The sequence below is a fragment of the Mustela nivalis genome (genome assembly GCF_964662115.1).
Source record: "Mustela nivalis genome assembly, chromosome: 7".
NCBI lineage: Eukaryota > Metazoa > Chordata > Mammalia > Carnivora > Mustelidae > Mustela > Mustela nivalis.
Genome location: NC_139026.1, coordinates 83450608 through 83465016, shown reverse-complemented (window position 1 = coordinate 83465016; position 14409 = coordinate 83450608). Strand labels below are relative to the sequence as shown.

The 14409-nt window shown below is 40.1% G+C and overlaps 2 protein-coding genes across 5 annotated transcripts in view; one reads left to right on the top strand and one right to left on the bottom strand.

The window, feature by feature from the left end:
* LOC309870140 (uncharacterized protein) overlaps positions 1–2709 on the bottom strand; it is a 101959-nt gene extending 99250 nt beyond the window's left edge. For all 3 annotated transcript variants that reach the window (XR_014314505.1, XR_014314506.1, XM_082742295.1), the window contains exon 1: positions 2362–2709. The gene's annotated coding sequence lies outside the window, so the exon portion shown is untranslated. The remainder of the gene's footprint in view (positions 1–2361) is intronic.
* DBX2 (developing brain homeobox 2) overlaps positions 1521–14409 on the top strand; it is a 34999-nt gene continuing 22110 nt past the window's right edge. Inside the window, exon 1 of one of the 2 annotated variants that reach the window (XM_082742294.1) lies at positions 1521–2087. In XM_082742294.1, the coding sequence (XP_082598420.1) occupies positions 1667–2087 (421 nt within the window). In that variant the 5' untranslated portion in view covers positions 1521–1666. The remainder of the gene's footprint in view (positions 2088–14409) is intronic. The other variant, XR_014314504.1, reaches the window with a different exon arrangement.

The window sequence follows — 14409 nt, the reverse complement described above, 5'->3', positions numbered from 1 at the left end:
GCCAGACCTTTCTTTTCACCTTCTACACATTCTCAGGACCACCACAAATGCTTAATAAATATGAAATTCTCAGTAAAGATTTGTTGACTAAAACTGTAAGTGAATGAATGTTAGTAACATACACCACCCTCTCAAATAACGTCCCTTCCATTTAGCAGCAGCAGAGTGAGTGGATTTCTAGAAAGCTTTTGACATACCTAGTGTAAATGAAACACAAATCAACGAGGTGAATTTTTAAAGGAAATTTATCTCACTAGCCTGGCAACCCTGGCCAGCTTTTAAGTAAACTAAAAACTATTAGGATAAAAAGGAAAACCATATGTGCAACCCCAAGCCTTTCAGACATTCTTTAAAATTTTTATTTTAAGTAAATTCATCTAAATCTGCACAGGAGAGTAGCAATGGGAATTGTTAATTGACAGAGAAGTCACAGTTTTAAAATTCCATTGCTACAGTTTCTAAAATGAGGAGATTTAAATTGCCTTGTGGTTAAAGGAACTTTTAACTACACACAGACTTTTGCCTGTCCAGTCTCCAGCAGGCTGTTAATAAATTGGAAACTGCCCAGATTTCTACGGGGGAGGGAGGGGAGAGCAGCTGTAATCCTAAGTAATTCTCATCCTGGTCTGTGTGTTAGGAAAACTTGGTGGTGCTTTCCTTCCTGGGTTTTGGATCCAACCATTTAGCCAACTCCAACTAAGATCTCTTTCTCTAGGTCAAAATTTATTAGAACATTTCTTCTGGAGTGATTCCTAAGTCAAATCTTATTAAAAAGTTACTAGAAACTACGAAATTCTTTAAAGGTCTTCAAGAAAAACTCATTTCCTTTGCCTTAAAGGGGGGGGGGGGCGGGGCGCGGAGGGCGCATCTCATATGCATCCCACTTTTTAAACCTTCTCATCTGTAAGACCCCGATGTCTCAGTAACACTTGCGACTTTCTCTGATGACTACAGCCCTTCAAGACACTAGTGACAACTATTCGTTTCCCTTGGACTCCCCTTCATTCCTGAAGAAGTGGCATCAACATTGGAGAGCCGGGAGTCGACCAACAGGTGGTACACCGAGCGCTCTCTAGAAGGGAGTGTCGCCCGCCCTCGGGGCACTTCTCCGCGGCCGCGAGCTCTCGCGCCCCGGGAGCTGCGTGGGCTCTAGAGCCAAGGCCCCGGCCGTGGGGACCGGGCGAGCGCGCCCGGTTCACGTCGCCTCCACGCCCACCTCCTCCCGCTCTGCGTCCCCTCCCTTTGCCAAAGCTCAGACTCTCTGGGCCGCCCTTATTGTTGGCCGCGTCTGTCACTTTGTGGGCCGGGTGACATGAATGGATGGGCTAGACACACCTTCCAGCCTTCTAGAGAAAAAAAAGAAAAGTCCGGATCTGCATAGGGAGCGGGAGGGACTCCTCCGGCGCCCCCAGAGCCTACGCCGCGGGCCAGAGACACGCACAGCTCCCCCTCCCACAATCACTCCTCCCATCCTTGAAAAAAAAAAAAAAAAAAACCGCCCAACCCAAATAAATAATATCGTTCCGAGCCTGCCGGCGTCCTCGGTGCCCTCTCCTTCTTCCCGGGCTCAGCGCGCTCCAGTTCTGCGGAAGGCTGCGACCGGAGGCGGCGGCGCGGGCCCCGTGCGGGGCGCGGAGCGAGAAGCGGGCGCGCCCGCGGCCGCACTATGCTCCCCAGCGCCGTGGCGGCCCACGCCGGCGCGTACTGGGACGTGGTAGCGTCCTCCGCGCTCCTCAACTTCCCCACAGCGCCGGGCTTTGGCAACCTGGGCAAGAGTTTCCTGATCGAGAACTTGCTGCGGGCTGGGGGCGCCCCGCCGCACGGGCTGCAGCCACCCGCGCACCACGGCCCCGCGTCGGCTCTAGTCGCCGCCGCCGCCGCCACAGCCGCCCGCGCGCAGGTCAGGCCCCTGCCGGCCAGCCCCGTTCCCCTCAAGCTGTGCCCTGCGGCGGAACAAGTCAGCGCCCCCGGCGCGCCGTACGGCACGCGTTGGGCTTTTCAAGTGCTCAGCCCCTCGGCGGACGGCCCCAGGCTGCCGGGCCGGGCCCCGGCGGACCGAGAATGTACCTTCCAGCCTTCAGCCCCAGGTGAGCTAGCTCTTCCCTCCCCAGCCGCGCCTGGCGCCTCCTGCACGGCTGGACCGGGATTCGGGCGCTCCGCGGTGCGCCCTGCGTCAAGGGAGTCCCGGCCCCAGCGCGCAGGCATCCGCTCTGGCCTGGGACCTTCTAGAGCTTCTCGAGCTTTAGCGGAGATGCCACTTCGGGGGTGAAGAAGGTACCACCACTGACTGTGACACCTCCCCTCCCCCATCCCATGCCACCCCTTTCCTCTCGGTCTCCTTTCAACAAGTGGTAGGGCTACCTTGATTTTCAGGCCTTTCCGGAGAAACCCTGAATGCACCTCATTGGGTTAGCGGGAAAGAGCAGCCCCAGTCCCCAAGATCTCTGGGCTCGCTGGACCAATTTCACGGGGTTTCCCAAGTTGAGCTTTTCTGCCCGCGGTCTGCTGTCCTGGGAGGCCGCGCGACAGTAGCTCCCCGGGAAGTTTTTGGCAAGGAGAAGTTCTCGAGGTCCGCTTTGGGGGCTTTTTCTTCTCAAACTGTTGGCGATGTCCAGGAACGCTCGCAAAGATTTTTGGAAGCAGAATTGCGCAAACTTTTGACTTTCCCCATTCTTAATATTTTGGATTACTAAGGCGCAAGGAAATCGCAAGGCCGACTTTTTCTTTGTGGTGAGCCGAAACAACTGAATTGGCACCTGGAATAGGAGATTCACCAATAAATAGGAATTTTCTTACCCAGAGAAAGGCAGTTTTGGTTTGTTTTCATTTTCGGATAAAATCCAAGTGTTATGATTGGGAAGAGGATGCGAACTTAGATATTAGCTAAAGTCAGATATTAGCTTAGTCAGATATTAGCTAAAGGGAATGGAGTGGCAGCCGAAATGGGCAGTGAGAAAAGGAAAATCTCTTAGAAACTCAGAAGCTGAGATCCAATTGGATTAATTTTTTTTTTCCGCTGCGTCCTTAGACGATCTTAACTCATTCTTTTAATCCCGATGGGTTTGTCGAGAATGACTAATAGACGCTTTTTCAGCAGATTCCATTGTCCCAGCAAACTGCCGGATCAAATTTATTGCTAATGGCTTTATAGAATTTAACATGTTTAGAACCTGTCCTAGTCTTTCAGTTTGAAATGGTTACTAACAGAATGGAACAAATATAATTATATGAGCATCGGTCTTATTCATAAAGTGCAAAACCTAAACTCTAGGAAGACTTTTTTCATCTTGGGAAATGAACAATATACAGTTAAAGGCAGGGTTTTTGTTCCTTGGAAATTTGGGCCACTCTGTTATTTCTAAAGTATTTGGAAAATTAGAAACGTATATAGCCGGCTCACCTAAGTAAGAATTAGTAAATTATGTTGGGTCATGAAAAATAACATTTTCAAAAAGATTGGTGATTTGCATAACTTTTAGTGGTTTGGCATTGAGTTCATTGAAGTTATTTTTAAAGATTTTTAAATTGGTCCTGATCATGATTGGCTACTCAACCACTGAAATTTACTTAATTTTCACCTTTGTGCATTTTACAGATTAAATTTAAATAAACCAAATGCAAATCAAGCACAGATATTTCAATAACCGGAAAAGCATTTTGTGTATCTGTTTCATTAGAAATATTGCAATTATTGGGTAAAGGTACTCCTAACTACATTTTTAAAAATTTTCAAGGATATAATCATTCTTGTACACTTATTAAAGTGTCAAAATGCAAAAATGCTTTTTAGAATAAGAGAACAAGAATTTATATTTCCCTTTTAGGTGTTCTAATATAGTTTAAGCATATATTTTCCCAATATTTTACTTAGTTCTCATTGAAGGTATGATATTCTCCTGGGTTTTATTTGAACAAATAACTGTTTATTTAAAAAAATATAGGAGTGCATTTAAGTTTTGAATCTAGAGAAGTATCTTAAGAAAATTAAAGCGCTCTCTATTTGTTCCTACAAATATGCTGCTTAAAACCAGCATTTACATTCATTTATCTTTGTAATTTGACACAGAATGTAGTTTTCTGAACATTGCCCTAGTTTTATTTAAGTGACAGATTTTTGTCCTACCGAATGTTGTGGGAATTCTTTTCTACTATAGAATTATGAAGTTATAATGAGTACTGACAAGGTTACTATCACCTGAAAATTAGCTGACTGATGACATAATGATTGATGTTCTGTAGAGAATATAGAGGAGAGAGAACTACCATTTTTGGAAAGATAACAGGATTTCTTTATATTTCTTTCTGAAATGTCAGCAAATGACTGCTTCTGATCCTTCAGACACTTACTTTGGAGTGGACCAAAAAATGTTATCTTTAATCATTTCAGCATATTGACTACTCGCTTTTTTTTTTTTTTTTCAACTTTAACTCGTTGGGCGTACCAACCCGAATGTCGAATGAAAAAAGCCCAGAGTTCTATTAATTGGTGTGTTGGTGAGCTACAGAACCATTTAACTAAAGGACTTCTGCCCCTGCATGCAATTTCTGCTTCATTATCTTTGTTACCCATTTTTAATTATACCACATATTTCATTCATGCAGCAAATGCTTATCAACTATCTCCCATGTGTCAGGCTCAGTCCTAGGCCACTGGGACAGTCAGTGCACAAAACAGATGACTGTCTCTGCCCTTGTGGAGCTTATATTCCATGTTCATACTGCTTTGTGGCTTACCAAGTATTTTCATAACTGTTAGCTACTTTAATCTTCCTGGTAGGCCAGTTTTTTTCCTACAGTGATTTACTTCACTTACCAATTTTGTTTTTGTCAGAAGTAGCAGTGAAAACTTCTGTGGACTTGTGAAAAAAAAAAAAATTACCCTGTATCTTCGTATTCCTTATTTTAGTCTTTCATTGAATAGCAGAAACTAGTGATAACCAATTACATGTCTTGCAATAATAAATCAATTGTGATTTTATGTCTGAGCCCAGAAGGAAAGAGATTGGCCTTCCCTGTTCATCTTGCTGAGGATCTGCAAGGTGGAGACAGTTAGACAGTAACAGGGATTTACAGGTAATAAATGAGAGGATGGCTCTCAGTGCTTCATTCCGGAAAAGTGATCTGAGTATTCCGAGTAGGAAGAAGATACTCTGTAGCTATATGTCATCAAGTGGTTTATATAGAGTAGTTTAAAAACCTTAAAAATCAAAGGGCATTCCTCAAGGCTCTAGACCGGCACATTTAGTGCAATAGAAGGTAGTAAATAGTTTACCTCCAGGGTTGAATCTTTGGATCTGTTACAGTTTATTAGGGGAAACCAGGAGGTTTTGCAAGTAAATTAGAATCATCAGACAACCTTCCTCAAAAGTTCATGTATGTCATTATTTGGTGACTATTGTGCTAGATTAAAATATTCATTTTTTTATATAAAAGAGAACTTTGAAATGTCAAAAGCTGAAAAATTTAAATTTATCTTGGTTATGTTACCAGATTTATTCAAAAATAAGTGGAGGGGCACCTGGGTGGCGCAGTCGGTTAAGCTTCTGCCTTTGGCTCTGGTCATGATCTTGGGGTCTTGGGATGGAGCCCTGCGTCGGGCTTTCTGTTCAGCGGGGAGCCTGCATCCCCATCTCTCTCTGCCTGCCTCTCTGCCTACTTGTGATCTCTCTCTCTGTCAGATAAATAAATGGAATATTTGAGGAAAAAAAAATAAGTGGAGATAGGCCTTGCTTTTTAATGACATTTGTTATTTTAAACATTAAAAAATTGACATAAAGATAATTTCCTGAATGTTATTTATTATTAAATCTACTTCTTAAAAGGATTAGAAAGCAATTGTTTCTTCTAGATAGGTGAGTCTTTTCTTTCTTTCTTTTTTAAATTTTGTCAAGGAAGTTTTACTATATACTATAGGAAAGGTACCAGATCCATGGCATTTTACTGACCCCTTGTTAGGATTCCTTCTTACCATTAATACTTAATGTGCACTCTAGTTTTCCTGTCCACCTCCCAATTCTTGTTACTATTTACCTGTTAATCCATAATGCTGTCTTAAATTAATTGCACTTAGTTTTGTCTATGCCTGCTTAAAGACTTTGTGATCTAATTTATTAAGCCAGAGTTTTTCACTTATTTTTGCTACCACTGTGCTTTATAGATTTGTTCTGGCAAATTAAAATCACAGCATCTTAAATGTTGGTGATGCTGACCCTGTACCAGGGTGGAGAATGGAGAATCCAGAGAAGGGTAAGGATGGACCCCATTCCAGTGGTTCCTTGCTCAGACCATCACCCCAACCATCCTTTGATGGAATTTGCAGATATTCTTACTTTGCCTGTTCTTACTACATGTACATATTTTTTGTATCTTCTTAACGTGTCTTTGGATTTATATTAACGTATTAATAACTTAATACAGTTCGTGAGAATCAGCTCTGAACAAACTGTTCTATGTTCCCCAATCTGAATCTGCTTCAGATTCATGGAGAGATTTTTGCTGTGAAGAGAACCAACAGACTATAGACAGTCCCTTCCCTTCTAGTAGTGATTCAGTAAGCCACCCTCTTTACAGAATAATTCCTGAGTTGGAGCTACAGTGGCGTAGCAATTTATGTGCATTTAATTTGCCTCTGACTGTAGTACCTATCCCAATCCCAACCCCTAACATATGCTGCTCTACCTTCTCTACTCCACTTTAACAACAAGGAATCTCAATCTGTTAACAGGTATTGAAGCTATTGAGGTTTAATAATAAAACAGGAGTAAATGAGCAGGCAAGTAGGAACATTTTAGAACTTTCCCCTAAACTCCTATTGACTTAAGAGATCTGAGGGTTATTTAAAGAGGCTTGAATGCCCAGAAAATTGTGTACACATTTATGCATAAGTAAACATAGGATTCAGAGAGTTCAGAGTTATGTGCAGGAAGCCAAAGGATGCCATATGTTGTGGGTGATTTAAAAGGATTGTCGACAGTGATTTTATACACATTTATTTGCCATAAATGGGCTTCAGATATTGGTTGTCGACAGTGATTTTATATACATTTATTTGCCATAAATGGGCTTCAGATATTGGAACTGAAGCTGTGAATTAAATTCCATTGTATCACTTTTTGAGTGTGCCTCCTTCCTTCTGTTCTTGTGCCCATCAGAAAAACGTCTCCTTTGCTTTAAGAAATCACTTTATGCTTAGGTTTGCTGCTGAATAATAGAAATGAGAGCAGCATGAAAGTAAGGGAAGCAACACAAGTAATAGATGTATTCATAAAATACTTCTAGATGTTTTGCTATGCAAGTTTTTACAGAAGTGAAATGTTCTTATCTTTAACATATTTAAACAAACGTGTCTTTAGGTTTGTGGGGGCTGGTAAGTATTTCATTTACACCTCACTCAGCCTGTTTTCACCACCCTGTTTCTGTTGTTGTTATGGTTTATAACTTTAAAATACTGTCTTATCATATCTTTCCTTTTCTTAAAGATTTTATTTATTAGGTAGAAAGAGAGAGAGCACAGGCACAGAGAGGGGGAGAAGGAGAGGGAGAAGCAAGCTCCCCACTGAGCAGGGAGCCCAAAGCAGATTTCTACCCCACGACCCTGGGATCATGACCTGAGCCAAAGGTAGACACTTAACCGACTGAGCCACTGGGTGCCCCTTATTATATCTTTCAGGGAACTTGATTTGTAGCTCTTAATACAGTATTTTTCTGCTTAGTCTTGGATTAACAGAGGTTTTAAATTATTTTTCCTAATTACAGTTTTTTTTTTTTAAATAGTGAAAGTACACAGTTTTTAAACCAGTTAAGAAGCATAAGTTTTCATTTGAATATACCTGGAGTCTGTCAGGAATAAAAAGGCAAATTGGAAAAAGAAACAGTATGATTTTTATCTAGGAATGCTTGTTAGAATCTTTATTTAAGACTTCATTAGATCATGCTTTTCTATTTTACACTCTCTTAGTAAGAAATTGGATTTTTGCCTTAATGTATAATATGCTTACCAGACCCTTGTATATTTTATTCCAAAACATTTTATTTTACTTTCAGTAATGTTTCCACTTTTAATGAAATCTCTCCCTTTTATTCTTTTTAGCCTCCAGTCAGTACTTGATTTGGCAATGCTGAGTGATTCATCACTTTATATAAAGTCACCATAACTGATCCTATTTTTAATAGCATTATTCATTTTGTCAACCAGCTATTAGTTGGGAATATTTCAGGGGCACATTTTTGTGAGCTATGTGAACAGTAAACTGAAGGCACTAAAATTCTCTCTGAAGTCAAAGATCAAAAAGCCTCTGAAGCTTTTAGACTTTTGTTTCAGAACAAAAGCATCTGGGGAAAGGAAAGAAAAAAAAACTTCACATCTTTTTCTATATTACTGAATACTTAATTGACTTCTTGATTATCAATATTCCAATGATGAATTGGGTTTTTCACTCTTCTTTCACGTTTAGTCACCTTGCCATAACAACCTTAATTTTATTAACTCAAAGTGGCTGTCAGAAATAAAATATGCGATATATGATACATTATTACCAGTCCTTTTGGTAAGACTCAAAATTTCTTGTTCTTTAGAATGTTAAATTTCTGACAACTTTTAAAATTAAAATATGTGGAGGAGCCTGGTTGACTCAGTTGGTTAAGTGTCTCACTCTTGATTTTGGTTCAGGTCACGGTCCCAGGAACAATGAGATGGAGCCTGCTTAGGATTCTGTCTTTTTCCCTCTGTTTGTCCCACCCCACTCTCACATGCCCAGGTGTACTCTCTCTACTCTGAAAAAAAAAATTAAAATATGTGAAGGTGTTAGGTTATTCTTTGAAGAGGTTTTTGTACATTAAAAGAATAAAAACCATGATTGGTGCCATATTTCTTAAAGAGACTATCCTAGAGCTGGATTGAGTTTAGATGTACTGAACCAATTCTATAGTTACATTGGATCTGAAACCAAAAGACAGTACTTTTTATTTTTTATTTATTTATTTTTTTAAAGATTATTTATTTATTTATTTATTTGACAGACAGAGATCACAAGTAGGCAGAAAGGCAGGCCGATAGATTTGAGGAAGCAGGATCCCTGCTGAGCAGAAAGCCTGATGCGGGGCTCGATCCCAGGACCCTGGGATCATGACCTGAGCCGAAGGCAGAGGCTTTAACCCACTGAGTCACCCAGGCGCCCCAAAACAGTACTTTTTAAAGCAGGAAAAGAGTCAGTCCTATTTCTTTATGTACTTTCTGTAGGTGCTTTTGCATCACACATTGAATAGTTGCAACAGAGACCTCTGGCTGCAAAGCCTAAAGTATTTCTTTCTTTAAAGATTTTATTTATTTATTTGACAGAGATCACAAGTAGGCAGAGAGAGAGGAGGAAGCAGGCTCCCTGCCGAGCAGAGAGCAGAGAGCCCGATGCGGGACTCGATCCCAGGATCCCGAGATCATGACCTGAGCCGAAGGCAGCGGCCCTACCCACTGAGCCACCCAGGTGCCCCAAGCCTAAAGTATTTTTTAAAGTAAAATTTGCCAACAGTTCCTCCAAAGCAAAAATGGCAAGTTGAGTAAATTTAACAATACAGTGTTATGAGCTGATTTTAGCAGCATTTCCATAATTTTAAAGCCTAGATTCATGTCTAAGGTCTTTATATTATTGCTTATATAATCATAATTCACAGAAGCTCCTTGAACCTCTGTTTCCTCATTTCAAAATAAGAACAGAGATTACAGTCAGCATCTGACTTTCAAACACATACTACAAAAGCCCCCTGACAACATACAGGGAAAGATCTGAAAGACTCCTTCCCACCATTTCTCCACAGGCAAAGTGTTGGGGGAAAAAAAGGGGAATTACTGTGTAAAAAGCCATCTCAAAGCTTAGAAGCTTAAAGGAACAATTCGTTATTTTCTCTCACAGTCCCGTGGGTTGACTGGGCTCTGCTGGGTAGTTCTCTCTTAGAATCTCATTACAGCTAGATGGCAGCCAGAGCTGTGGTCTTCTAAAGACCCAGCTGGGCTGGATGTCCAAAACAGCTTCACACATGGCTGAAGCTGTTCCAGCAGTCCACACTTGGACTTTCCAAGTGTCTTGAACTTCTAATAGCATAACGCTTGGGTTATGAAAGGGAGTGTTTTAAGAGCAAACACTCTAAAAACCCCAAGAGTGGCTGCAAGAATCCTTGTGGCCTAGGTATTAAAGTTCTAGAATGACATTTCTTCCATAGCCTTCTGTGAAACAAGGCAGCAGGGTCATCCCAAATAAAAGTCAAGGGGAAATCGAGATCTTACCTCTCAGGGGAAGGAGTGTCAAATAATTTATAGCCATTTAAAATCTGCTACAGGGTGAAATCAGGGTAACAATCAGATAAAACTCTGGCCAGGGTTGTCTCCTGCTGGAGTAGATCAGTGCAAGGATTAGTCACACAGGGTGATATAGCTTGGGGCTCAAGGAGTCTCCATTAGGGCTTCTAGAATTGGAGAGCTACCCATTCTATTCTGTTATGCTATTCTCTCCTGGGATGTTGACTTTATAATAAAAAGAGCAATGGTTTTCCTCAGATTTGTCAGCACTGCTATGGAGATGCCTTAAAGGGAGAGGTAGCAGAGGTAGTGAACATATTTGATGATTGCAATGAACCGGACCCCCACAGCTTGAGAGGAAGCAAGATCTGCTCACCTGCTGCAGTGAGGCCGGAAAAGATGCTGGTGCAGTGTCCAAACAAAGGGGTGCCATCACCTATTCTTATTCCTGCAGTGGGACCCTTCCACGTAGCCTTACGGTGCTCCACCACATTGCACCCAGTACTGCCAGGTGAATTTTCCCAAAACAGAGCTTTGTCATATCGCCAAGCTACTCAGGGAAGCCTTCTTTATCCCCATCTGATGGTCAAATTAAATAGAAATACTCTGTTCTCCCAACACCTTCATTCCATCAGCAACATTTCGGTTCTCCAACTACATTCCTTAGAGTTCAGTCTTTGGGCCTAGTGCCAGCAGTGGGCAGGTCTTCTTAACCTGCCCCATGTGCTCCTCCTCAACCCATCCCCCCGCCTTTTGTTCTTGCCACCTTTCCTTGTTGGAATGCCTTCTTTCTCATCCTTTGCAGTTCTAGATACCTTCCAAATCAAGGTGTGGATTAAGATGTTGTTCCTGATTAAAGCCTTCCTGGACAAAGCCTTCTTAACAATAATCTTTTCTTTTTACTTCTCTATTTCAGTGGAAGTCTTGACCATGCTGCTTCTTTTCATAGGTTGTCTCACAGTTGATCTCAAATTGCATAACAATGGCAGGAGTAAAGGCTAACATGTATAGAGTGCCTGCTGTGTCAGACATTGTTTTGTGTTCTTTTCAGTGTTTCCATCCTGGCGATGCATTGTAATGACCTGTGCAGCATTTGAAACAATGCTGTGCTAACGAGCCCACCCTTAGCCAGTGTGATTTAACCCCATTGGTGTGTGACCTGGGCATCTGTATCTTTGAAAAGCACTCCAGTTAATTCTAGTGTGTATTCAGGGTTGAGAACCAATGGTTAGGAAAACGCACCATATGAATTTTTTCAAGCCTCTCTTTCTCAGGGAATGCTTCAGATTTTACAGAACAAAATTGACTTTGGAGAAAAGAAAAATTTGCATTTCATTTCTCTGACCTGCAGATATAAATCTATAAGTAAAGAAACACTAAATAGAAATTCTTGTAGAGAAGGAAACTGTTTCTTTTTCATCTTTGTAATCCCAGTACATAGTACACTGTGTGGCACTCGATAGAGATGCAATAAATACTATTTGCACAGAATTAAAAGGATAGAATCAAACAAGTAGACACTACACTTGATTTATCTTCTCATAGCTGTACCAGAACATTAGACCTTTGTTTTTCTGTGTCTGAAATACTCATTGAGGAAAAAAATGTGGACTTCTGTTGTTTTCTGATGAGCAGGAAGATAAAGGATGAATTTACTTAACTTGCTTTCCCTTGTGACTGAAAGCAAATTTGCATGTGGATCACATAAATGAATTCCTTTCAGGTTGTGTGATAAAATAAATCACACCTCATTAGGTAAGTGATATTTCTTAGGTCTTACTACTCTGGGCATCTGGTTGCCATTCTTTGGAGTCTTGTTTTTGGGTCCACTCTATTTCAAATGTGTATTCTTTTCAGGTCACAAATTTAGATTTCTTTATTTCTGGTGCCCATGTACCAGGCACTTAAAGAAGGTTATTTAAAACCATTTTTTAAAAATTATTTAATTCCCTGTTATTTCCTAGAGGTATGTTTTGACCCTTTGATTGCCTTATTAAGACATCTTGGAACCTTTTCTCATTTCTCCTCATCTTTAAAAGGTGCTGCCAACTGGCATAGCACTGCAGTGGACTCAAAATTTATTTGAAAGTTTTATTAGTGGTCTTTAGTATTCTTTCTTTGAAACATCAACTCAAGTCAGTTTGTACCACAGTTTTGCATGGACAATAAAAAGAATGTGGTTTCACCCTTTTTTAAGTACCCATTGTTCTTCTCCATCAGTAAAAGAAAAGTGAAAATAATAACAGAGAAGCAATTTAAAAATTATTGCTTGCTTTCTAGACAACAGAATTTTGGAGATAATTTCTCTGTAGTTAGGCTTGTAATTGTTCTTGGCTATGAGATGCTTGTATCACAGAACCATCTCGTTAAGTTTGGAAAGAAATCAGGCCAGTTCACGGTTAAGTTGGCTCTAAGTTCCCACCTTAATTAAATATGCAGAAGAGTTAATAGATATTTTGATTCTGTGGCTTCAGTTAAGTCAGAACATCTGATTAAGAAGTGAAAAGTCCATGAGGTTTTCTGTAAGTGATTTTCGTCATTTGGATTCAGACAGTTCAGTTCCAAGAATTTTAAGTGATTTGTTTGTGACTTGTAGCAGATTCCTACAGAAACTGGAAGCTAGTTTTGTCAGTGGAATACAAAACTCTGAGTATCCTGAAACGTTGTGCTGACAGAACCTAACATCATGCTGTAGCACCTGACAGTGTGCGTTCCGTTCCCCCCTCCACCCTCACACGAAAGGCCATTTGTTTTTCTTTTATGGAAAGCTTGGGAGATGAGTCCCTTTTCTGGGTTCCAACTCTTAGGAATAATTGGCAGTCTCTGCATGAAATCCCTATCTTTCCTGGCTAATGACTAAATATGCTATCATATTTATGTTTCTCTTGTCTTTTTTAAAAAATTTGCTGAAAATAGTCCTCATCACATTGCAGACACATGCCTGAGTGGTAGAGGTTCTGAGTCTGAATGGTAATGAATGAATGAGATAGCGTGTGTTAAATTCATAGCTAGTCCAGTGCCCGGTGTCTAGTAGACACTCCTTAAATGTTATTGTCATAAATATTATTTAGTAAACTCGTGATGAATTGTTCCCAATATGATCAGTGATAAAATGACTGTATTTAGATTGCACTGATGGGCTTTGAAATGCATATCATCCAGGATGAAATTCCCGTGTTCTGCCTTTTTAGAGCATTTTCAGAGTAGTTCTTAATGGCTTACAAAAGTTTTAACAGGTCTGTTAACTTGTTGCTTTGTTTTTATCACAAATAAGTTTCTTTGTTTGTTCATTGCTTTAAAAAGCATGAGGTTTATAAAAATTTTAAAGTGTAATATATATTTCTAAATGCATTTCATTGTTTATTTTATTATTATTGTTTTTTGCATTTCATTGTTTTAAATCTCATTTCCTCATACCATTCGACACCCCTGCAATCACATGGTCAGCTGGATTAACATTTGACTTATGTCAGTTTGTAGGCACATGTTAAAAAAAAAATGGAGCACTTAATTGGAATTTCACAGCAATTTTCACATAAGCCAGTTTAAACAAGGTGTATTTATGTATGGGAATCAGGAATGAACTAATCTGTGTAAATATATGTATGTCAAAGAGTTGATTTAAAATGGTGAAGAAATTCTACACAATGGAACCTGAAGCTTGGTCATGTAATGTGTGGTTCCGTAGCCACAAGAGTTTATTACGGTAGATAACATGTCATTTTGATTACAGCTTTCCTCCATTAAGATAAGGTAATATATAGTAATAAACTATTCAGTGCAAACATTTTATGGTTAAACTTAACACTAAGATCATATATCTCAAAGCTTCATTTATCACAAATGAATTTAATTGATCACATGTCTCAAATGAACCATTCATTTTTTAAAAATCTTTTAGCTTTCTATTTTTAGGGCCATAGGGTTAGTCTGAGAAACATTTTGGTTAGAATGGTAAAATTTGTACATGTGGTTTCACTAGTGTGCTTACTTTCTACGCTTTATTAAGTACAAATATTTTTTTCATGTGTGTTTTTCCAGCTATTGTTATAAATGTTTCCTTGTATGCATGTAAATACAGCATTGCATTTTGTGACAAACAGCGCAATTGCCGTTACTTA